This window comes from Phallusia mammillata, chromosome 5 (assembly GCF_965637545.1).
Source record: "Phallusia mammillata chromosome 5, kaPhaMamm4.hap1.1, whole genome shotgun sequence".
NCBI classification, from domain to species: Eukaryota; Metazoa; Chordata; class Ascidiacea; order Phlebobranchia; family Ascidiidae; genus Phallusia; species Phallusia mammillata.
Genome location: NC_137256.1, coordinates 24,536,699 through 24,558,089, shown reverse-complemented (window position 1 = coordinate 24,558,089; position 21,391 = coordinate 24,536,699). Strand labels below are relative to the sequence as shown.

Sequence of the window (21,391 nt, the reverse complement as noted above, 5' to 3'; positions counted from 1 at the left end):
AAACGGTTGCAATTTAATAAATTTTGCGACAAAAACTATTTTTATTCGTGTTTACAGGGGGGATTCCCTATTTTGTGGTCGGAACGTGAGCACAGACTTTGAACGTGAGGACTGAGGATTCCCTTTTCGACTTTTCCTTAACGTAGTTAAAAATTGTGATGGCTGTGCCTTCGGCAGAAAGTAAACCCAATCCACCCGAAATTAATCCGATATCCTTGTTCCAAGCCGGACAGGACACTGTGCAGGATATAATACAAAATGCCGTGGAAATATTTCAGGTTTGTTACATTGGCTATTTTACATGGTATCAATTTTTTAGGTATGGTGTTAGTTGGTTTTGTGGCCAGCTAAGACCAGTAGCAGAGCCAGAACAAAACTCTAGATAGGGTTTGGTAGCAAAAATTTCGTAAAGCTGTACAGAATGGTACGGAAGTTAAAATTTAACACTAATTGAACTTTTGAAGGTTCTGAAAAAATTTAAATTCAAAATTGTGTGTTTGGGGGGTCGGGAGATGCCCCCCTGATTGTTTTCAGCCTTGGACGACTTGTATATCAGCTTTCTACAAATATACGGCTGATTTAAAATTAAACTTTTGTTAGAAAATATTTAAATTTTTTTATTGAGGAATGCATTTCTGTTTAATCATGCAAATTAAATTTTGCAGGCATTGAAACTTACACAGTTTCCTAATGGAACAAATCCAAGCCACCGTGTGGCCATGGAGAGAAGCAACAAGTTGCGGGAGCTGTTAGATAAAATTGAAAGACACTTTAAAAAACTTCGTGTCATCTACAACGAGTGCCACAAACATTTGGTGGATGGACAACCGAGTGCAGAATCTCTTATTCCTTTGTGTGGGCCAGACAGGTAAATATGTTCTATTTTTGAATATTAGGTGTAGAACAAGTCATAACTTACAGGTCTGTTTTTTCTGCATGATTCAGGCTTTGGGCTTTACTTAAATTGGGTCTTTTATCAACTTCACAGGTTATATTCCCTGAGCTTAAGTTATATGTGTGTGATAAAATATACTTTAGTCACAAAAACTGTTGGAGAATCTTTTTGTGGAAATGATGCTTTTGAAACAATATTAGTTAAATTAAAGTGATGTTTGCTTAATTAAAGTGAAATGTATATATTTTCTTATATTATAAAAAAGTTCAACATCTGTTTTTGCTGTAAAACTTTTTAGTGAGGAAAAGGAAAAAGACCCAAATCTAAAGTCACTGAAAGAACAGGTGTGTGTGATGTCCAATTTTCATTTTCTTGTGAGTTTTAAATGATAATTGTAAGTTGACAGTAATTATTTTGACAATTAATTCAATATAATCATATGAACCCAAAGCAGGAGTATTTAAGCTATTTGCTCATCAGCTTTTGTATTTATTGGTCCAATTAGCACAGACAAAATGCTTGTTTTAAACTCTCTTGCCCTACACTTTGAAAGATTGTTTTTTATTATACACCTCTTGTCATACACCTTTAAAACTAGTTGCTATTTTTTGAATACTTTATTCAAGTGCACTACAAAAAACTTGCAAAAAAATATTTACAATCTTTTAGGCGTTGGATAAAAGGAAACGAGAATTGGAACAACAACTTTACACCAAAAATGAACAATTGGAAAGACTTCTCACACAAATGACGGAACTAGTATGGAACACAAATTCAGTTCTTACAAGCACAATTACATGATGAACACACAAATACAAAACACACATAACTGACTGCCATTTGTTAAAATCATGTGAAAACATAAACACACACATGTAATTGATTAGTACATTTGTTAACAATTCTGACAATTTTTGTAACTACATAATGGAGACAAAGGTGTAGTTTATATGCAAATGATGTTTCAAAAAGTTACCACAAGGTCATTCCACAAATGTTAAAATTTACAAAGATGAAATGCTTACCATTCAAAATACCATACACTAACATTTAAATATACAGTGTATATGCGACTATGGACATTAAACTTTTCCAAAGTGCTTTTGACGTAATCTAGAAGATGACATATCCACCATCAGAACCTCCGACCACGTAGTTATCTTTCTTCTTTGTCATGACAACATTTTGACCTTGGGCTACAGCAACCTGGCCTGCAGTTGGAAGACAACCTGGCGGCGGGGGCTGTAATTGAACAAACCAATGTTAAACTGTTCCTCATTTATTGGTTATCATTACCCTTAATGGCAATTTAAACAGTTACTTCAGGTATGGCAGAAACCTTCTGTAGTGGCAAGTTTTTGCACACCAAAGTACTATCTTTTGAATTTGTTTTTCTAATTTCCAATCCCTCATGCTGTGCATTTTTGCATTAAAAAGCACAGCAATATGGATATGCTAGTAACCAGAATTGTCTGCACAGACTTTATAATGGAATACATCATTTTGAGACAATCTTTACAAATGGTTTAATCTTTGGTATTACAGTGATAATATTAAAGTTGGTTTTCTGGAAAAATTAAAGACATCAACTTACTGGAATAGATGGTGCTGTAACATCAAATCTTGCTCCGGCATCAAAACCATTCTTGACATTTACAGTTTGTTGAGGCATCCCATAATATTGTAGATTTTGTGGTGGCTGCAAAAAATCATATATTTACCATTATTAGTCCCCTTTTTTATTTCTGTCCTTGTAACAGTGACCTAGTGGTTAACCCATAAGACTCTCAAATGAAATAGCTCTACTTGTTAGAAAAGGTTTTTACTGCTTAGGTTGTTGAGTTATTGCAACTGCCTTTCACTTTAAATCACAAAACAAAGCTGAATTAGTTTAAAAATTAGCAATTACAAATGAGACATCATGAACAGGACAAGAAGGACTGAACTAACATATTGCTGTTGGGGTGGTTGCTGGTAATATCCCTGAGGTGGTTGCCCATATCCTTGTGGCGGTGCTTGTCCATATCCTTGAGGCGGTGCTTGTCCATAGCCCTGTGGTGGGGGTTGATGGTATCCCTGTTGGGCTTGTACATGATACCCTACTTCTGGTTGTTGGTTAGGGGCTTGTTGAGTGTAAGGTGGTGGAGCTCCATATTGACCTCCTTAAAATGAAACAAATTGTTTAGTATGTAAATCAGAGGTTCTCAAACTTTTTAAGCATACAGCAGTAAAGAACTAAAATTTCCTTCAATGGCACACTTCGCAGGTAGACATAACAAAATTTGTTCAAAGAATGTTGATTTTCAACTTTATTGTGGTGCTTTTTATTAACGATTAGAAAAATATAAGCTTTGAAATGTTGTAATGCACACCAGTATTTCGTTATGAAGTCCTAAGACACCAGGGATGGTATGTACTTCAAAAAGGGAAATATTTCGCGGCACACTTGGAAAATCTCTCTCACATAGTTTGAGAATCACTGATATACATCAAGAAAGTTGATTTTCAAGAAGTAAGTTTTACTGCATTTATTTTATTTATAACAAACCTTGTTGTGGAGCATGTGGATAAGAAGGGCCAGCTTGCTGGGTTGGGTAATTTCCAGGGGGAACTGGAAAAGATAAAAACAAAAAAGGTGTTACAATTATAATTGAAGTTCTTGCATTTATGCATACCAAATTTTGATTACAAACGGGTTTTAAAACCAAACTTAGTTTTTTAGATGAACAAGCAATAGGACAAAAGTTTAAGACAATATGTAAGATAAAAGACAATTATGAGACAAAACAAAGAGCAATTACTTTGTCATACTTTACTTAAATACAATTGATATTGTACTGACAACATGTCAAGACTATACGCCAAGTTCTTACCTTTTGAACTTTTCGACATTTTCAAGTTTCAACTTGTTGCTGTGTCAAACTTAAAAGTTAAGTTTCCTAAATTTTACGCTGCAAAATGAATGAAAAAGTTTATTTCAACAATATTTCCTGCCCTTTCGCGTCACAAAAATAGCCGTTTAGGTCTGCAAGGAGAATACTCAGTCATTTATTAACTCCCACTTGTTTGTTTTGCTTCGCATTTTTCTTTACAATCACGTGATTTACGAGTCACGAGCCTTCTTCTCTTCGCATTGTTTGCTGGTGACGTAAAACGCGTCATAATCACGTGACGAACAAATCGATTGTGACGAGTTACTCATCCGAAAAAACATGACGTCACGCATACAGGCCTGGTACTTCTGTTAATGAAGGAATCAATCTTTTGTTGTTGCGTTGTAAGTTTTGAATTTAGCTTTTTAGTTTCAGGTGTGCCAGTCTGTATTGTCAAAAGCTGTTGTCAAGCTCGAAAACAGAAAGTCACGAACAATAAACAGGTTTGCCAGGAAGTTTTAACAAAAAGGGGTATTGTTTATCGATTTCATCAAAATAAGTATTTTCTTTACTTCAGAGTATGAAAAAGTACATACGCAACTTGGCGTACACAACTTATTTAACAACTTTCTTGCAAAAGCACCAGTTGTTTTCTTTAAATGGGAAAGTCCTGTTAGAAAGTGATGTTGAAATAACTCTTTTGTTGTTACTTTTTCTTAGCCATTGAGTTTGTTGCTGTTTGCAGGCGGCCAAACCAGTTTTGTCCTAACAAAGTTGTTTTGTTGGTCATAAGTAGCAGTTTTCTACTTTTTGTAACACTGAATGCTATTTACAGACAATTCCGAACTTTGTGTACAAACGCAGATTAGTTTTATTTATAAATAAAAAGGAAATAATGTTACTGATTATTAACTGCATATATTTTAGACCAATTTGTTCAATGGCTGGTCAAAAATAAGGACAAACGAAAACGATGTTTCGACGTGCTGACAATTCGAGCAACTTGTCAGCAAGGACTAGATTTCCTTCATCATCGAGAAAGTTTAAGGAGAAAAACATTTTGTCTGCTGTACTGGGCACAGCAACAATTGTGGTTCTGTGCTCAAGTCTAGTTGAGCCGGTATGGTTCACACTGAGTGGTGGAAAGTGCTGTCATCAGTATATAGGTGTAAATTCATTTTTTGGTAAAATGAGCATGGACGAACTTGGCCTTGACGGATTTGAAGATGAAAACTGTCAAAATCTAAATGAAGGTAACAAAATTCAGAACTAATCTAATTTTAAATAAATAATAATTTTAAAGCACATTGCATAAACCTCATGACTTGAGCACTATGTTTTGTTACAGTGTTAAGCTTCAAGACCAAGTAAACATTTTTTAGGTTTTTTTTTATAGAAACTACACTATTCATTATTAATTGTCGAATTTGCTCTCAAACATCCAATTTCTTTTCAGCACTTTATTACTTCAAGGCATTTTATCAACTTGTTTTCTGTGGGTATGACAGAAACAGTTTACCAGAGGTTTCTAAACAGCCCTTTTCCTTAAAGTTGTTGATGTATTAGTGAAATTGGTACTTTGGTATCCTTTTGCACTAAAGATGCCTTATGTATTGTTTGAATGGTACTTTTTTGTTTAAGATCTGTTATATCTTTTTTGTAGGCAATACATCATACAGCTACTGCATCAATGCCACTGCACTTACTTTGATCCAAGTTATCATATTGTTTTGTTTTTTGGCAATCATTTCAAGTTTGTTTTCTTTTATATTGGATATTATTGCTCCTCGTAAAAAGGCACTTTGGAAAATCATGAAGCGATACTCTTTTGGATATATTTTTACTGGTAAGAACAAGAATAACTACTGTAACAATTAGTGATGGGACGATACCAGATTTTGAAGTGAGTACCGAGTACGAGTACCACATATGTGTATCTTCAATACCGATTACTGAGTACTTAAATATAGTGTTGTACTTAGCTGTATATCACTGGCTAATTTATCTGTCATGGCAGGGGTACATGGGCACACACACATGCAGAAAAATGTTATCTCCACATGATAAAAAATATATTTAACCTTGCGGACCTTTTCCCAGTTTTGTGCTGTCTGAAGCAAATATTGGCAAAAAGTTGCCTGTATTCTTATGGTGTAAGCTGACCTTCGGTATCAAAAACTGAGGTAAAATATTTCAATTCCAAGTACAAGTATCGATACCACTGAAATCGTTCGATACAGAGTACCGGGTTCTTGTCCCATCACTAGAAAGGATAAGAATCACCTCTCTAACATATTACAAAATAATGCAGTTTGAAAGTTATGCATTGGTTTAATTGATGTGTAAAAGTTTGTTTGCAAAAGCTGTCAATTATATACAACCACATCTTTAGGAATTTAAGTCTTTATTTTCAGTGTTGCTCGCGGCAACGGTTATTGGATTTTGTTACTGGACATCACAGGAAATATATTATATTCAAAATGAAGAGAAATTGTACAGAGGCAGTGCTGTTAAAGTCTCGTTTGGAATGGGGGTGTATCTAGTTGCAGCAGCGGGTGGGATCGCTGTTTTGGCAACAGCCTCAAATTTGATGCGACAGTATCCAACTGAAGAGGAGGAACAGGCTGAGAGATTAATTGCAGAGGAATCTGCTGATGAAAGTGATACTGCATGGACTTCAACAGCACACTCTGGTTCTGAGCCACCACCTTATGTCCCTTGAAAACCAATTTTACCTTTTTGGTGTGTTGTAAAAGTTATATTTATGTTATCATCGTGCATTTTGTTCCAACATAAAAAACCATCGTTTCTACCAATTATGTCATTATTTTCCAAAAAATATTGTTACGGCAACCTGCAAAATATAAATGCCGCGCAGGTTGAAACTTGAAACACACCAAGCAATCTTGTAGTATTGTTTTAAAGGTTAAACTTAAATAGAATCCCTGCGTTTTGTTTAAATTATGCGTTTTGAGTTTCATGGCCATTGCCTTTGACTTGAAATGTCGGCTATTATCTGTTACGTATAACAATCTTAAGCCAATCAGAGACGAGATTGTGAAAGCGGGAAAACAGCGTTTTTCCAGCAGTTTCTATTTCGCCATCAGCAAGAAACAAAGAAACACGACTTTGCAAGGTAATTTGCGTTTATTATTGTTGTTTGATCTGCTAGTTTTAGTATATTGGTACTTATGACTACATGACTTGGCCGAAATAGAGGCTGAAACATATATAGGCGGTTGTCTATTATATGTTTCCTATGCTGAATAGAGTTTGGTAGCAGGCGAATTGATAATTAAAACAAACATTTTATGTTGCTGGTAAGTCGCGGACTTCAAGATCGGTTTTATTTGTTAATTTTTGGCAAACAGTATTTTTTGTGTTGAAATTGTAGGTTAGTCTACTTTTAACTTTGCTGCAGCCAACTTAATCCATTGTTATTTTGGTTGAAAGCAAAGACATGTTTGTTTTTGGCTTCTGTTGCCAGCTACAAAGTTTAATACAACTTTTAAACAGCTTTTTTGCTTCAACTCGTCTAATCTATATCACAAATACAAAAAACTGAAACATAAAATCAAATACAAGTGAAAAAAAACTTTGCTGATACAAACAGTTTTTTCATACGGCGAGTGTGCTAAATAGTAATGAAAAATCAATGTTTTTGACACACACACATTTTGTTATGCGGGGGAAGGAGCTTCGTTTTCGGATGCAAAGTTGAAAGGAGACAGAATAATTCGCCACCACATCTCAAAAGTTATTACCATAGCTATAATGTTCAATACCAAATTAAAATTGTAAAACGACAGTCCAATTTTGTCTGATTCCTTTGAAACGCCCACATAGATTCCAGCAACTAGATCACTGCCAATACAGAATGCTGTGCAAATTGTTGTGCGTTTTAAAATCCTGATTATCCGGCACGTACTGCGAACGGTCGGGATGTTGACAACTGGATAGAGAAAAAGCAAGAACATAGCTATTTGTCCAGTCCCATTCACTGCAGTACCATAAATTGCCGGCCAATGGGCTCCCTTGTTTACACAGCCAGCTCCAGTGCTTGAAAACTTACTGCAGACGTTGTATATGATTATGGCCGAGTTAATGCCCAGTAGCATCAGAAAAATACTTAGCCAGCTGATGACCCTAACCAGCGGGGTATACAGGTGGATAAACAGATTATGCTTGTAGATAGCTCGTTGTCTGAACCATAAGAACAGATACGTCCAGGACATGGTAAAAGCGAAGAACTCCACCGACAGAAGGACACCTACAACACAGGTTTGTAATGATGCTTCGTCGTGACCAAAGTTGTAAGTGACAATATTGATCGTTGTGTGAATTATGCTAAAGGACGTGGCTACCACTGCAAGAGTGTAGAGAATCAAACTGTCACGGTCGTCGCTATCTCCATTGCCAATACTCCACTTTTTGTTCCTTACTCCGTAGCAGATCAGGCAGGCAAAAATCCACACTAATATGAACCAGCATATTAAAGACACAGTAAATGCTGTTATCCAACTTGTAGTCCCGAAAATAGATGTTGCTGTAGTTGTTGAGTTCATGTTTAGTCTTCACTTGTAACTGCCTTCTAGCTTGCTTTATAAACAACACGCACTCAGCGATCACCGTCAATACACACCAAACTTCCTCTTTTCTCGTTACTGAACTTCCCGTCAATTCAAAGCCCCCCACTTGTCAAACCCTGCTGTGCTTCTACATGACATGATAGCAGTGCCGGATTAAGGGTCTGCTGGCCTGTAGGCACATTTTATAAGTGGCCCGAAAATCAGGGTTGCCAATTAAAAAAAATAATTATCAGTGTTGCCAAATCATTTAAAGTGGTCTGGATTTTTGACTGGCCTGCAGACACGTGCCTACTTTGCCTAATGGTTTATCCAGCACTGCATAAAAGTCAGGAAAATGCGCGTTTGTTGGAACACAGAAAATTACCTCACTTAGGTGAAATATATAACTTACATCTTTTCAAAAACAGTGGATGACTTCAGACATTTTTTTGTAGTCAGTTAGTATACGCGACCGTTGTCTCCATCTCTTGTTCTGGGTCTACGATGACTCGTGTATAAAATACTACACAGTTTATAATTGCATTTATTGCGAAACATTTCAAATACAATTTCCGCTTGTGGTACTTAAAGTTTAAACGAGCAAGGAGTTTTTGTCTTACAATGAAGAAAGTGTTTCAATTTTAGCTTTTTTGTGAATCAATATAGTCAAAAAAAACTGTCTGCAAGACCTGACTAACTGAAATAGAATGAAACGGACGTATGACTTCACTGACCTTTACAAAATATATTTATGATGAAATGTTTGAGGTAGAAACAAGCGACGTGGCTGGCATTTGCAAAGATTTAGAATTGACGTTATTTGTTTTTACTCTCGTAGGGTCAGAGAACACGGGTTAAATGCCCCGGATCACCAATGGTTGGTGTTGCCCAGAACTAAACATGGTTTATCTCCATTTTCTGTTCCCAGCAAACTTCCTCTGTTGAAAGTGAAACCGACGTGTATTGTAAAAATGCTATTTATTTTGATTTGCGCTACTGCTTCAAAACAATTTCAGATCTCATCCATTGCTGGTTTATCTAAAAGAAAAGAAAATGGTTTTGAAACTTTAGATTTTCTGAACTACGACATTTGTGTTTTGTAATGAAGAAAATGTAGTTTTTTTGTAATGAAGAAATGTGGTAAAGTTTTAAACACATTTTTGACCTTCAGGTATGTTGTCATTGTGATCTTGAAGCGTTTCAGTTCTTCGACTTTAACGTCTTCTTCAGGGGAACGGGACCGTTTGTACACGATAAGAAAAACAACGTAGACAACACAGGAACACATTACGAGGCCGAACGAAATAAGAAACATGTTTTCTCCTCCAACTTTCTCGTACAAAATTCCTCCCACTATTCCGCATGTTCCGTAACCTGAACAGAATGAAAGCTGAAAGTGTTCGTTACGTTGCGGGTTCACATCCCGGCGACACCGGCCAGTTATTTTTAAACTGTGGTGTTTTTATGAATAGGTTTTTGTTCGTATCAATTTTAAAGGAGATTTTTTTTAGTGACATGCATTTATTACAGCAATTGCCCCAGTTGAGGGTTCAAATCCCGGTAAGGTTGCTATGTTGACTGCACGTTCAATTGTCTTAGTGATCACTAGTTCAGATTTAATGATATTAAGTTATAGGCTCCGATCAAAGACATTCACCCGCGGTTTGTCTTTTTGATCTCATAATCTACCTTCAATCTACGGGAAAATCAGTGACCGTTTATTCGCATGAAACAAACCAAAATTCTATGCAGTCATTTTTCAAATCAGTCGAACCTATTTTACGTTTCCTACTTGCTTTGCATATTTTGCTAAGCACTACTGGTGGTAAGGTTTTGCTCTTCTATTTGCCAAAAATCACAGTACTCCACTTCTGCGCAAGCTATGATACTGAATTTTTCAACTCACCAATTCCCCACAAACAGGCTCCTGCGACGGACATAGTTGTGGCGCGAAGTTCGGGTGGAGAAATCGAAGCGATGTGATTGCAACAAGCTATCCACGTGACCGTCCATGAAACACCTCGTAATGCAACTTCGATGACCAACAAATGCCAAGTTTCAGTGGCGGTTGTGTAGAAAAATAAGCGCAGCTGGTAAAAAGCAATTTTCTTTGAAAAGTTGGGTTGTTGAGTAATTATTCAGCTACAACTTATTGACTGTCAAGTGCTACGCAATCACTTAGCCCTTTTCACAGACTGAGCCTAATTCTAGTTCAACACTGAAGAAAATTTTATTGGTTTAAGTGATTTGACATGAATGAGTTTTTGAAAGACATCCTTTGACTTGAGTAACTGTTTCAAAGCCTTGACTTTTGTGGCTTCGCAAAGACTTGACTTGAGAGGCTGTTTTCAAGAAGTGGATTTTAGTGGAAAGCAATTTTTTTCAAAGCTTTTTTATTGACATGACTTTACTTCGTGCTTTGTAACTTAAGTGACTATTTGACCGGCAAGACTCGTTGTCCAACTTGTGTATTAATTAAGACATTTAAAGATATCACTATGAACTTGATTTGAGTGGCTATTTTTTATATGTTCGACTTGAGAGACTGTTTTAAAAACATTACCTAAGACATGATGTGGTTGTTAAAGACATGATTTGATTTTTTTTAATGTGACTTGATTTGAAAGTGGTGTCTTTACTCGGACTCGACTGATATTAATTTTGATCAATACATTGTGTAAAAAACTTACGCCAAGTAGAAACAGTCCAACAGACATCACCCATTCTGCTTTGATTCTCTTCAGCACCGTTCCGGACAGAAGGCACATGATCGTGTCCAGGACACACGTGACCGCAATTAACCAACCAAGCGTAGCGCCGGGAGCGTTGAACTTTTGCTCAGCCAACCAGAACAGGTAGATTTCGCCGCTCGCTAATGCGTATCCCAGTGCTGTGGTGTAAAGGGCAAAAAACACCATCCGGATGTCAGTAGCGATCAACTGCAATCATAAGAGGACGCCAAATTGTTTACTCTCACATGTGAGAAGCGTTACCTAACAGTTTGGGCAGGAACTTGGCGCGTCTCATCTAAACACAGACATAAAAAAACTAATCGGGATTTGTCCCTGGGATTGACCTGGGTTCGAACCCCGTAAAAAAAAACAGTTACCTCGGACAGTTTGGGCGTTAAAAACACCTGGTCGGGTTTTGTCTTCGGGAGCTTTCTTGGTTCGCACCCCGTGCAAAAAGGGGCCAGAATCGGAATTTTTTATCTTAAGCACGACCCGGAATATCTAACCCGACCAGACTGATTTGAATATAACTGATTAGGTACTTTTCTTGAAAATGTCTTTGTAGAATTTGCTGAAAATCGATTGGCCTGAAGTGGCTCTTTATTTTTTCTTTTCAGGTGCCAATACTTGCGAACATTTACTTTAGACTGTTGCTTCCAGCCATAATATCAATTTTATAAAGTTGATGTACTTTTGACTTATTTTACTTTGGTCTAGCTTACTTTAAGATGCGCCAGTTTAGGTGCCTGACTTTCTTCAGCTTGTTTTGAGCTGACGAATTTCATCGTGATACACGAAACCGACCAGAATATGATGGGACAAAAAGCAAAGGGAATGAATGCGCTGTTCGGTCCAAAGTCCAAGGTGGCAAATACGTCTGCAAAAACAAAATAGTTTTTTGGTAAGGCAAACATATTGAAAAAGCGGTACAACTTTTTTGTTTCAATATATCATTGCCCTGATGAAGGTATCTCGTATTAAAGATTCATGGCTATTCAGTCAATACGGCCAATGTCTTGTCACCAGCTGCACTGATGAGGCCTTATTCCTCTGTTTTCTTATCTTCAATAATATTATAAACATACAGCTTTTTAGTCTGGAAGTCTTGGATACTAAAGCCTGTAGGGCTACTGTCTTGTCAAAATCGGCACTTGTGAGACCTTATGGGACGAAATATAATATAAAACAAAAACAGTTTATAAAACAGCTTTTTGAAAAGTAGTTTACAACTGCGATTCACCTTTTAAGTATCCAATGGTTAACGCTCCAACCCCAAACCCAACCGACCCCCACATTCGCTGATAACCAAACTTGTGCCGCGCCCGCAACGGAAACTTATAGAAGACGAAAGCATCGAGCAGGCCGCTTGAACTGAACACCGAAATGGATGACAGCAGGGTAATTATAAGTAAACTCCAGAATGTGACTCCATATTCGTCTATCGTTTCGCCCAGGTCGGAAACACAAGTACAAGTAGCGTTTGATGTTTGGTGTCTTGTCCAGTTTAAAGTTGTGTTACTTTCAACCATCTGACAGCGCTCGTGGGTGTTTTTATGCGTCTGTTGGTTGGTGGTAAGATTAAAGGCCTCCCAGAAACATGCTCTATCGCCGTTAGTGGTGGATTCGTTGTTGCAATGCAGTTGATAACAAGACAGAGGGTCTGAAAATTACTGATCTTAAAGTTTTTTTCACTTGAGTTGTACAAATTAAGCTCATTAACGCCATGACTGCAGTCACGACAAAAGTTCTCTTGCTTTCCAAAACCTTTTTTTTCTGATAACTTTTTTGTTTGCTGCACATAGTTTTTATTTTTACAAAATTTACTAGAACCTCATTTATATTTTTGATGGTTTTTTCATATGCAGTAGCAAACAGCTCTACTTTTCTTAAAACTCTATTTAAATATGAAAAAAACATGTTGTCGTCTGTACAAGGCAATACACAGTAAAGACATTGTTCCTTAAGATTAATTTTCATTTGGTTCAAATGATTTCATTTGGTTCAGATAGAACTTCGCTTTTTCCGTCTATAAACAGTTTCGCTTGAGCGTTGCAAACGGTAGTCTCCTTGCACTTAAAGTTTCTCGGCTTTGACATGTGTACACCTTCTTACCTTGGTTCTCGACGGGTAAAAAACATTGACTGGAGTAAAGTATTGCACCACTTAAAAGTGTACATACAAGAACAGTCTTGGGCCGCTTGCTTTTATCCGAGATCGCGCCAAGAATCGGCGGGAACACGATGCCCAAAACACGGTCGATTGCGTAGATTATCCCGTTCTGTGTTGTTGACATGCCGAGGTGTTTCATGAAGACAGAACGAAACATCACTGAACTTTGACCTGTAAACATTTGTTACATAAAATTAAACACAGCGTCAAAGTGTTAGGTCTTATCTCGTTCTATGCATCTTGCTGTGGATGACGCAGAGCTGTAAGTCGGACTGGGTTTAGTTTTTTTTCAAAAAAAAAACGGGCTTGATTCGGGCCTGACTTTACACTCTGTGTCATTATTTTGTTGAATAATTTTTTAACTAGCTGAGTGGTCAGTTGCTGGACCTGACGTAATGTCAAACAGCCCTAAAACGCCTTGTTCAAGATCTATTGTTTATGATTGTCTCTTGTGTTTGTTGTCTTGGTCTCTCCTGGGGCTTCAATGTATAAGCCTGCCAATCAAACTTTCGGGCCTAAACGGGCTTCTCAAATACGATTCGGGTCCAATTTCAGGCCGGTTTACAACTCTGGGGTGAAGTATTTGGTCTTGGTAAAACAAAACAATTCCCGCTGCTTTGGAATAGAATACAATCCCAATGTCTGCTTTTCTGGAGGGCTCTTCAAAATACTTACGTATTGATGACACATCTCTTTTGCGCGCTTTGAGACGCACTTTAAACGGTTTACGATTACTGCACGCTACATGGTTGTACCGATGCTTTTCGTTTGTGTTTGTGATAGCTCTGATTAAGAGGTTTATGATGAAAATAATTTGAAGTTAATCTGCTATTAAATGCAGTGTCTATGAATGTTTACAATTGCGAGGATTATATTGTGATAGTCCGTCAGTAAAACCTGTTATACAGTATAAGATCAACGATCTGGCAGTAAATATTAATAAGTAAGGCCATTATCTTGTAGGTGTTAAGTTATTCAGTTGATGCATTAAGTTTATGGACCATATGCTGCCCCTGTGATATCACTTTAAGTTTATTTTGGACCTTATGTTGACCTTTGCCATGTTGTCAATGTTTGTGAAATCTCTCTTTGGTCTGGTTATTTGGTTTTGCGCGCATTAGTTGAAACTTTTAAGCAAGAAATACAAACGATGGCTACACAAAACGATGCAACCCTGTTAAAGAGCGCCTTTTCGTTTGAATTTGCAATTTCTTTACTGTAGCCCTACTAACAAACAGCATCTGACATTTCTTAAAAGTAGGCAATATGAATAGGTCAAGGTCAAACTTACCGACAAAGAAGCAGAAATAAATGACCTTAAATGGAACGAAGGTCAAATTCACGTTAATTGCGCATTGTTTTGGTTGGTCCTCTCTCTTCACTGAGTTTAAATGCAGCGAATGGAGAGAGGAAGAATCCATATTCTAAACTAACTTTAATACCTTGACAAAGTGCACAAATTCTAACCAATAACTACGTTTGCTTCCAATCTATGACGTACATCAGCAACACGCTTAAAAATACAATGCTAATCTAATTATGCCTTCAATGAAGCAACTGTCTTACATTGTCATCACATTTCTTTTCACGGCTTGTAAGCAATACTCAATACAAAGCATTGCTAGTAGGGTTTAAAGTGGAACAGCTGTGGACGTATGGTGTCGCTGTTCTGGTTAATTATTTACGACTGGGGTGTTTTTTATTTGTTCTGCAAAGGCAAATATATGCGGCTCGACGAAAGTTACGACGTTGCTTTCTGCGATGATTTGTAAAACATGAGTTTGACTTATAAGCCTTGTACACCTTATATAAGTGTAAACAAAGCATAAAATTCTGTTTTTACTAACATGTTTACTTCAGAAAGCTTTGACAAATTGGTGAATTAATATTTAGTGGCTACAATTCTCATCAGGCATTAAAACATAAGTTTGGTCTGGCAGTTAAGGCTTGTGTCCCTTTCAAAGATTTGAACGAAACAATCCAACAATTTAATTTAATCATTAACAGAAACACTAATCCTGTTCGTTAAAGCACAATGTTTACTTTTGAAATAGTTGAGAAACCGGGATAAATTAGAGTTTAGTGAGCTGCAATTCTCATCAGCATAACTGTGCATACAGAGGATCTTTTCTCATGTTCAAATTCTTGCATACACCAAACAAACACAACGTTGCACAATTTTATTATAAAGTGCATATATTTTGTCGCAATAGCAGATGTTACTAACTGTGCTATGATGAAAACAACAAAGTTGTAAAACAAACCTTTCTCTAAACTTTTTCATCTCTTTCCAATCTGCGAAATAAAACATAAGTTTTTGTCCAACAGCCGACTACTTGAAAGTTTATGCAGTGATCTTACACCTTTCCGATTGACATTATGTAACAAAATTACCAGGGTACATTGTGACGTTATTAAAAGTATTATGATGTCACATATTAGCTACGTTGTTACGTCACAGATAAAAACAGTTGAGGAAGTTTGCGTCATTAAAACCTACTGTCGTTTTTCTGTTAGAAGATTTAATTCCGGAATGTTTCGCTTGTTCTCGCTTTGGTTCCGTTTAACTCTCCGATGCACGATGAGAAATACGACGTAGACAACACAGGAACACATAACGAGGCCGAACGAAATAAGAAACATGTTTTCTCCTCCAACTTTCTCGTACAAAATTCCTCCCACTATTCCGCATGTTCCGTAACCTGAACAGAATGAAAGCTGAAAGTGTTCGTTACGTTGCGGGTTCACATCCCGGCGACACCGGCCAGTTATTTTTAAACTGTGGTGTTTTTATGAATAGGTTTTTGTTCGTATCAATTTTAAAGGAGATTTTTTTAGTGACATGCATTTATTACAGTAATTGCCCCAGTTAGACCAGTCAGACATTATATGTATATATTTCACGCATACATATATCTTTGTAAAAACATGCAAGCATCAACAGTCAATGGCTAGCCTTAACTTAAGCCTACAAGCTGTATCACTTTGGTGATTTTGAACACCAACTCACCAACTCCCCACAAACATGCGCTGGCGACGGACATAGTTGTGGCGCGGAGTTCGGGAGGAGATATCGATGCGATGTGATTGCAACAAGCGATCCACGTGATGGTCCATGAACCTCCTCGTAAGGAATCTATCACCACTAGGTGCCAGGCTTGAGTCGCTGTTGTGTAGAGAGCGATTCTCAGCTGAAAATGCAACATAAAGTTGTTGACTGTTTCTTTTTCGTGGAACGCAAGTGATACACAATATTTTACCCCATCTCTATAACAATTGTCGTCATGGGTTACCTATCTGTATAGCAACTGTTGCCTTGAATATACACTTATCTCTATAGCAACGGTTGTCATGGATTACCTGGCTGTATAGCAACTGTTGCCATAAGTGCACCTATCTTCATAGCAACAGTTGCCATGAGTAAACCTGTCTCTATAGTAACAGTTGTCATGGGTGCACCTCGTTCCATGGCAGCGGTTGCCATGGGTACACCGATCTCTATCGCAACAGTTGCCATGGGGACATCAAATTCTATACCAACTGTTGTCATGGATACAATGATCTCAAACACTAAAGTTTACTCACCCCGAGCAAAAACAAACCGATCACCATGAGGAAATCCGAGCCGAACTTTTTCACAAGGAATCCCGACGCAAAACAAGACAGTGTGTCCAGAGCGCTCCAAGTGATGACGAGGACGCCAAGAATCGCACCAGAGGCGTTGAATTTTTCCTCAGCCAACCAAAACAGGTAGATCTCACCACACGCCACCGAATAACCGACAGCAGTTGTGTAGATCATAAAGAAAATCATACGAACGTCCTTTACAACTATCTGAAACATTAGAAGGAGCGGTTTATTTCCGCATTAAGATGTAAGAAACGTTTCCAAATTTTTGAAACTTGTAAAAATGGTAAAACTTTGCCGAAACCACCTTAATATGTTCGATCTTCGGAGCTTGGCTTTCTTCAGCTTGTTTTGAATCCACGAACTTTGTTGCAACGCACAAAATCGTCCAAAAGATAAGCGGATAAAATGCAAATGGGATGAATGCACTGTTTGCTCCCAAGTTCAAGGTGGCAAATGCGTCTGTTTGAAAATACATGGTTATCCATTGTGTGTTTTAAAAAGCAGAATTGTGGCACAAAACAGAACCCTCTTTACAAATAACAAAAGTGTTTAGTTTTGTTTTTCTAGTAAATTTTCTCTTTGTCTTGTATGAGATCAATATACTGAAGGCTGCAATTTCATGCCAAGATTTGTTTTTATTCCAATTTGACAAACACAACAACTCTTCTATTACGAAAATACGTCACAATTGCTACAACGTGTCTATGATGTCATTAAGTCGTTGGTGGTTACGGAAAACCTATTTTTCAGTAACTTGATAGGAGGATTTACGTTGCGTTTCGAAAACGTTTCGCTAAACAGCACCGAGCCATTAAATGATAAGCTGCAGACAGTGCACACTGTTTCGATCTATAAGGCATCATCAGTACAGCTGGTGTCGAGAATTAGGCCGCATTTGCTAATGTAGCCATCTAACGGCACCCACGTTTTTTGGTAGTAACAGGCTTAAAACCCGTGTCTCACCTATTCTGTTCGATGCCACAACTGGGCATACACCACAGAGGAAACTGACTCACAATAACCCTCGGGTTTGCAAGAGGCTTTATGCCGAAGCATCGAATTTTTTAGCTTTAAATTATACAAGCGGTATATACTTACCCTTCAAGTAACCCAGCGTGAGTGCTCCAGCCCCAAACCCGACCGATCCCCACATTCTTTGTGTCCCAAACGTGTGTCTTTTCTCTGCAGCGAACTTATAGAAGATGAGCGCATCGAGCAGGCCGTTCGAGCCGAATATCGAAATGGATGAGAGCAGAGTCAAGGCGAGCAAACTCCAGAATGTGATGTCATAACTGTTTGTGACGTCATGGCTGTCCTGAGTATTTCTGACGTCGTACTGATTGCAAACGCAGCCGCATTCGTGGTAGCGCGCAGCGTTTCGGCTCTTGTTCGTTTCGATGCAGCTGTTGTTCTGTTCACGTGGTCTGCAGGGTTTCCAAGGCAACGCGCTCGAGTTTGTTCGAGAAGAATTTGTTTCCGGATCCGGTTTGAAACAATTGAGATCTGGAATAGATCGAAAATATATCTTGTACCGTAGTATCCACTTTACAATTAGATGCTGATTTTTTTTTTATAGGGCAACATATTTTTTACCTTTTGGGGGAATAAAAATCTGTAGGGCGCAAAGGATTGAACCACTAATCAACAACCAGCGAATAACTGTCTTGGGCCGCTTGCTTTTATCAGAGATCGCGCCAAGAATCGGCGGGAACACGATGCCCAAAACACGGTCGATCGCGTAGATTATCCCGTTCTGTGTTGTTGACATGCCGAGATGTTTCATGAAGACAGAACGAAATATCACTGAACTTTGACCTATAAAACGTCAAAACCTACAGCTCTGAGTGTTGCTAGCAATTGCAAAAAGCAACAACGAAACCAGCATAAAGCAAAATTCAAGTCAAAATTTTAATGGCATTGTCACTTTATCCAATTGTCATTGATGAACAGTTTCGCAAAAACAGTAAGGACACTGAAAAAAACATTGGTTGTAAACATACACTGACCTGCCAAGAAACAGAAATATATCAGCTTCAACGGAATATATGACACATTTATGTTGGCTGTGCAGCGACTTTTGGATGTCATCTTTTCATCTTTGTCGCACACGTTTGCTTGTAGTGAGTGTAAAGATGTTGTATCCATTATGTTTTCACAACACTTGTCCTGAAAATATCAAAATCAGCTCTGTACTTCTGCCAATTCCATTTCTATTTCTACACCACAGTCTAATTCTTAGAGATCAGCAATTTGCTTGCACCAAGTTTTGAGTTCAGTATTGTCCAGTGGTCAGTGTTATACCCTTGGATCTAAGGACACACATATATATATTTACGCTCAGAAATGTTTTTAAAATAACAAGTAGGCACACTTCACATGCATGTTTAACGCTATACTGTCCATAAACTGGTTTAAAGCCACTACGTATACATGCACTCAGGAAGCTTGTGTGTATGTCCGGACCCTTGACAATCTATAATGTGCATAAACTGATCTATGGCCACAGCGTGCACATCTAATGTTGCTGACAGTGGTTTATAGCTGACTCACAGAGCTTGTGTAGGGTCAGACACATGAATTACACTAACGGCGTGCGACCACAGTATGAACAACTAATCGCAGTGTATTCATATAGTGTTACGATATTTTATGTATCGCAACATGGCTTTAATGCCAAAATGACAGTTTATTTACGTCATAACACTTTGGTTAATAGGGAGTCACTTACGTCACAAAGTACGGAATGTTTGAAGGTTAAGCCCTGGGAAGGGTTTAAATTGCCTTACAGCGGTTTTATTCGAAATTTCCTTTTAAAGGTAATATGGCTTCTCACGCTTTGTATGCGGTAATGGAAAATTTTACGTATAATACCAGCGGTCGACACAACCATATTAGGTTAGCACGCAACGTTTTAATGCATAGCTGCATAGATAATCTGGGCGATGGATCATTGCATTTTTGCCGACTAGACATGTCCGCAGTGTATATAACGTGTGTAGTTTATGCGGTAGTTCAGTTGCTATGTATTGCTTACGTAACAGATAACAGTATAACGTAACGTAACGCGAACTTAATTTCGAAATAACTCTTTGCAAATATTACCTTTAGTAATTAGAAATCAGTTGTGCTTGGATAGACTACGAAGACAGACTCATAACAGTAATAAAAATAACTCAATGGCGATCTACCATTTAGTACATAGCATTTCACGAGTATATTCTGGTAATTGCTTCTAAAACAAACCTAGTAATACAATATGACTTAGGCCACAACATATAGCAAGTATATATGCTCAGACATATACTTAAAACCAAATGTTAGTGAAGAACTTACAAATTAAGACAAGGCGAACATTTCTACAAAACAGTCACAGTTAACAGTAACTATTGCAGCTGAGTCTATTTCCTAACACCAACATTACGCATTGCTACTTCGACTTCCTGATTATGGGGTAGTTTACTATAAACATTGTTACCACATTTCATGCATGCCAGCGTCCTGTCGGCAACCTTTTTTGCACTGCGGACTGGTTTGAAACTGAAATTTTTATCACGGACCGGCCTTCAAAAATCCACCAATGTTCTGCACTGAAAACTAATTACGATTATTACAACTTTGATTCAATGTGAACCTTGATCAAGTTTTATGCGGACCGGTAACAAACCCCTTGCGGCCCGGTGTTTGTCGACCACTGCTGTCGAACACAGAACGCAAATCTGCGATTATCCCTAAACCCGCGACCTGAGCTTGCACAGGGCTTAAGGCGTTTTAAAACATTAAAAAAAATGAATGGCTTGTGCGCAGGCGCGAAAACGAAGTGTTGCTGACTTGGCATTCATTAAACGTCGCACAAGCCATTCATTTTTAACAGCTGTGTTAAAACGTCTTTAGCTCTCGCACACTTGATAACAGTGTTTCCCAAAAACTTTTTTAACGTTTCTGTACATTCCGTAGGATTTTGAGGTTTCTCTTTTCACGGGGTTTAGGGGTTTGCTGTTGGGTCATTCGGCCAAGTCTGTGCACTTTTGCACTTAGCAACTCACAAGTATTTGTCATATAATATTGCATTGAGATGAAATCTACTATTTTAATCAAAGTTATTATAAGTTCGTGCAAAAAGCACCCTTTCGGAAATTCACAGATCCCGAAATTGATTTTCTTTCTACGAAAACACCGAACAAACCAATATACTTTCACAACCGTATAACATTATTGTTAATGAATTTAAAAGGAATCTCTAAGACCTCTTAATAATGCAGCTATTGGTTGAACCACAATGGTTTAGTTCAGGGTCGGCACCTTTTATTCGACGCGTGCCAATTTACTTGTTATTTTCATGTGGCAATGACTTAGCGTGCCAACATGTTTTTTGAGTAATAGTGGTTTGTGCCAGCTGATATTAGTAGCAAGCAGAAGCAGAGCGTTTTTAATACATGTGGGATTTAAAGACAATAGCATGGTAAAAAAACTGAAAACAAGCAATGTAATAGGTTAAAATATAGTATGCCTACTTTAATCTAAACA

At 37.8% G+C, this 21,391-nt stretch overlaps 6 protein-coding genes across 8 annotated transcripts; 2 read left to right on the top strand and 4 right to left on the bottom strand.

Moving 5' to 3' along the window:
• The first annotated feature begins 35 nt into the window (after positions 1–35).
• Positions 36–1,995, top strand: LOC145228500 (mediator of RNA polymerase II transcription subunit 30-like). The gene is made up of 4 exons (XM_080093573.1): positions 36–278; positions 666–868; positions 1,194–1,239; positions 1,565–1,995. The coding sequence occupies exons 1-4, from the start codon at positions 159–161 to the stop codon at positions 1,694–1,696; spliced, it is 501 nt and encodes a 166-aa protein (XP_079949699.1). The 5' UTR covers positions 36–158; the 3' UTR covers positions 1,697–1,995.
• LOC145228499 (uncharacterized) lies at positions 1,498–3,914 on the bottom strand. The gene is made up of 5 exons (XM_080093572.1): positions 3,769–3,914; positions 3,444–3,506; positions 2,846–3,057; positions 2,490–2,594; positions 1,498–2,137 (listed from the first exon to the last, which is right to left on the bottom strand). Exons 1-5 carry the CDS (start codon positions 3,785–3,787, stop codon positions 2,009–2,011), a joined length of 528 nt encoding a protein of 175 aa, XP_079949698.1. The 5' UTR covers positions 3,788–3,914; the 3' UTR covers positions 1,498–2,008.
• A 189-nt stretch (positions 3,915–4,103) lies between these two features.
• LOC145228498 (transmembrane protein 127-like) lies at positions 4,104–6,580 on the top strand. Of its 2 annotated transcripts, XM_080093571.1 has the most exons (4): positions 4,104–4,271; positions 4,696–5,021; positions 5,432–5,614; positions 6,183–6,580. In XM_080093571.1, exons 2-4 carry the CDS (start codon positions 4,742–4,744, stop codon positions 6,488–6,490), a joined length of 771 nt encoding a protein of 256 aa, XP_079949697.1. In that variant the 5' UTR covers positions 4,104–4,271; positions 4,696–4,741; the 3' UTR covers positions 6,491–6,580. The 2 variants fall into 2 exon arrangements, with proteins under 2 accessions (XP_079949697.1, XP_079949696.1); XM_080093570.1 differs by lacking the exon at positions 4,104–4,271 and having other exon boundaries at positions 4,299–5,021.
• A 750-nt stretch (positions 6,581–7,330) lies between these two features.
• Positions 7,331–8,587, bottom strand: LOC145228497 (uncharacterized). Its single transcript, XM_080093569.1, has one exon. The coding sequence runs from the start codon at positions 8,331–8,333 to the stop codon at positions 7,449–7,451; it is 885 nt and encodes a 294-aa protein (XP_079949695.1). The 5' UTR covers positions 8,334–8,587; the 3' UTR covers positions 7,331–7,448.
• Positions 8,588–9,277: 690 nt separating this feature from the next.
• Positions 9,278–14,850, bottom strand: LOC145228496 (major facilitator superfamily domain-containing protein 6-like). Of its 2 annotated transcripts, XM_080093567.1 has the most exons (8): positions 14,529–14,850; positions 13,181–13,408; positions 12,309–12,728; positions 11,791–11,945; positions 11,027–11,275; positions 10,243–10,426; positions 9,502–9,710; positions 9,278–9,374 (listed from the first exon to the last, which is right to left on the bottom strand). In XM_080093567.1, exons 1-8 carry the CDS (start codon positions 14,656–14,658, stop codon positions 9,330–9,332), a joined length of 1,620 nt encoding a protein of 539 aa, XP_079949693.1. In that variant the 5' UTR covers positions 14,659–14,850; the 3' UTR covers positions 9,278–9,329. The 2 variants fall into 2 exon arrangements, with proteins under 2 accessions (XP_079949693.1, XP_079949694.1); XM_080093568.1 differs by lacking the exon at positions 12,309–12,728 and having other exon boundaries at positions 14,529–14,849.
• Positions 14,851–15,402: 552 nt separating this feature from the next.
• On the bottom strand, positions 15,403–20,558 carry LOC145230407 (major facilitator superfamily domain-containing protein 6-like). Its single transcript, XM_080095834.1, has 8 exons — positions 18,874–20,558; positions 18,461–18,682; positions 17,966–18,370; positions 17,172–17,326; positions 16,823–17,071; positions 16,248–16,428; positions 15,738–15,939; positions 15,403–15,532 (listed from the first exon to the last, which is right to left on the bottom strand). The coding sequence occupies exons 1-8, from the start codon at positions 19,010–19,012 to the stop codon at positions 15,508–15,510; spliced, it is 1,578 nt and encodes a 525-aa protein (XP_079951960.1). The 5' UTR covers positions 19,013–20,558; the 3' UTR covers positions 15,403–15,507.
• Positions 20,559–21,391: the final 833 nt, after the last annotated feature.

Bases quoted from the DNA above. Each gene is read 5' to 3' on its own strand.
- LOC145228498 (XM_080093571.1), top strand. From the start codon at position 4,742: ATGTTTCGACGTGCTGACAATTCGAGCAACTTGTCAGCAAGGACTAGA. The intron at 5,022-5,431 runs GTAACAAAATTC...TCTTTTTTGTAG, and splicing joins CTGTCAAAATCTAAATGAAG to GCAATACATCATACAGCTAC. The intron at 5,615-6,182 runs GTAAGAACAAGA...CTTTATTTTCAG, and splicing joins TTTTGGATATATTTTTACTG to TGTTGCTCGCGGCAACGGTT.
- LOC145228497 (XM_080093569.1), bottom strand. From the start codon at position 8,333: ATGAACTCAACAACTACAGCAACATCTATTTTCGGGACTACAAGTTGG.
- LOC145230407 (XM_080095834.1), bottom strand. From the start codon at position 19,012: ATGGATACAACATCTTTACACTCACTACAAGCAAACGTGTGCGACAAA. The intron at 17,327-17,965 runs GTAAGTATATAC...ATTTTCAAACAG, and splicing joins CACGCTGGGTTACTTGAAGG to ACGCATTTGCCACCTTGAAC. The intron at 15,533-15,737 runs GTAGGTTTTAAT...TTTATTTCGCAG, and splicing joins CTTCTAACAGAAAAACGACA to ATTGGAAAGAGATGAAAAAG.
- LOC145228499 (XM_080093572.1), bottom strand. The intron at 2,595-2,845 runs GTTAGTTCAGTC...GATTTTTTGCAG, and splicing joins AACCACCCCAACAGCAATAT to CCACCACAAAATCTACAATA. The intron at 2,138-2,489 runs GTAAGTTGATGT...GTTCAATTACAG, and splicing joins TTACAGCACCATCTATTCCA to CCCCCGCCGCCAGGTTGTCT.
- LOC145228496 (XM_080093567.1), bottom strand. From the start codon at position 14,658: ATGGATTCTTCCTCTCTCCATTCGCTGCATTTAAACTCAGTGAAGAGA. The intron at 12,729-13,180 runs GTAAGAAGGTGT...AGTAATTTTCAG, and splicing joins TTTACCCGTCGAGAACCAAG to ACCCTCTGTCTTGTTATCAA. The intron at 11,946-12,308 runs GTGAATCGCAGT...TTGTTTTTGCAG, and splicing joins AACCATTGGATACTTAAAAG to ACGTATTTGCCACCTTGGAC.
- LOC145228500 (XM_080093573.1), top strand. From the start codon at position 159: ATGGCTGTGCCTTCGGCAGAAAGTAAACCCAATCCACCCGAAATTAAT. The intron at 279-665 runs GTTTGTTACATT...TAAATTTTGCAG, and splicing joins ATGCCGTGGAAATATTTCAG to GCATTGAAACTTACACAGTT. The intron at 869-1,193 runs GTAAATATGTTC...AAAACTTTTTAG, and splicing joins CCTTTGTGTGGGCCAGACAG to TGAGGAAAAGGAAAAAGACC.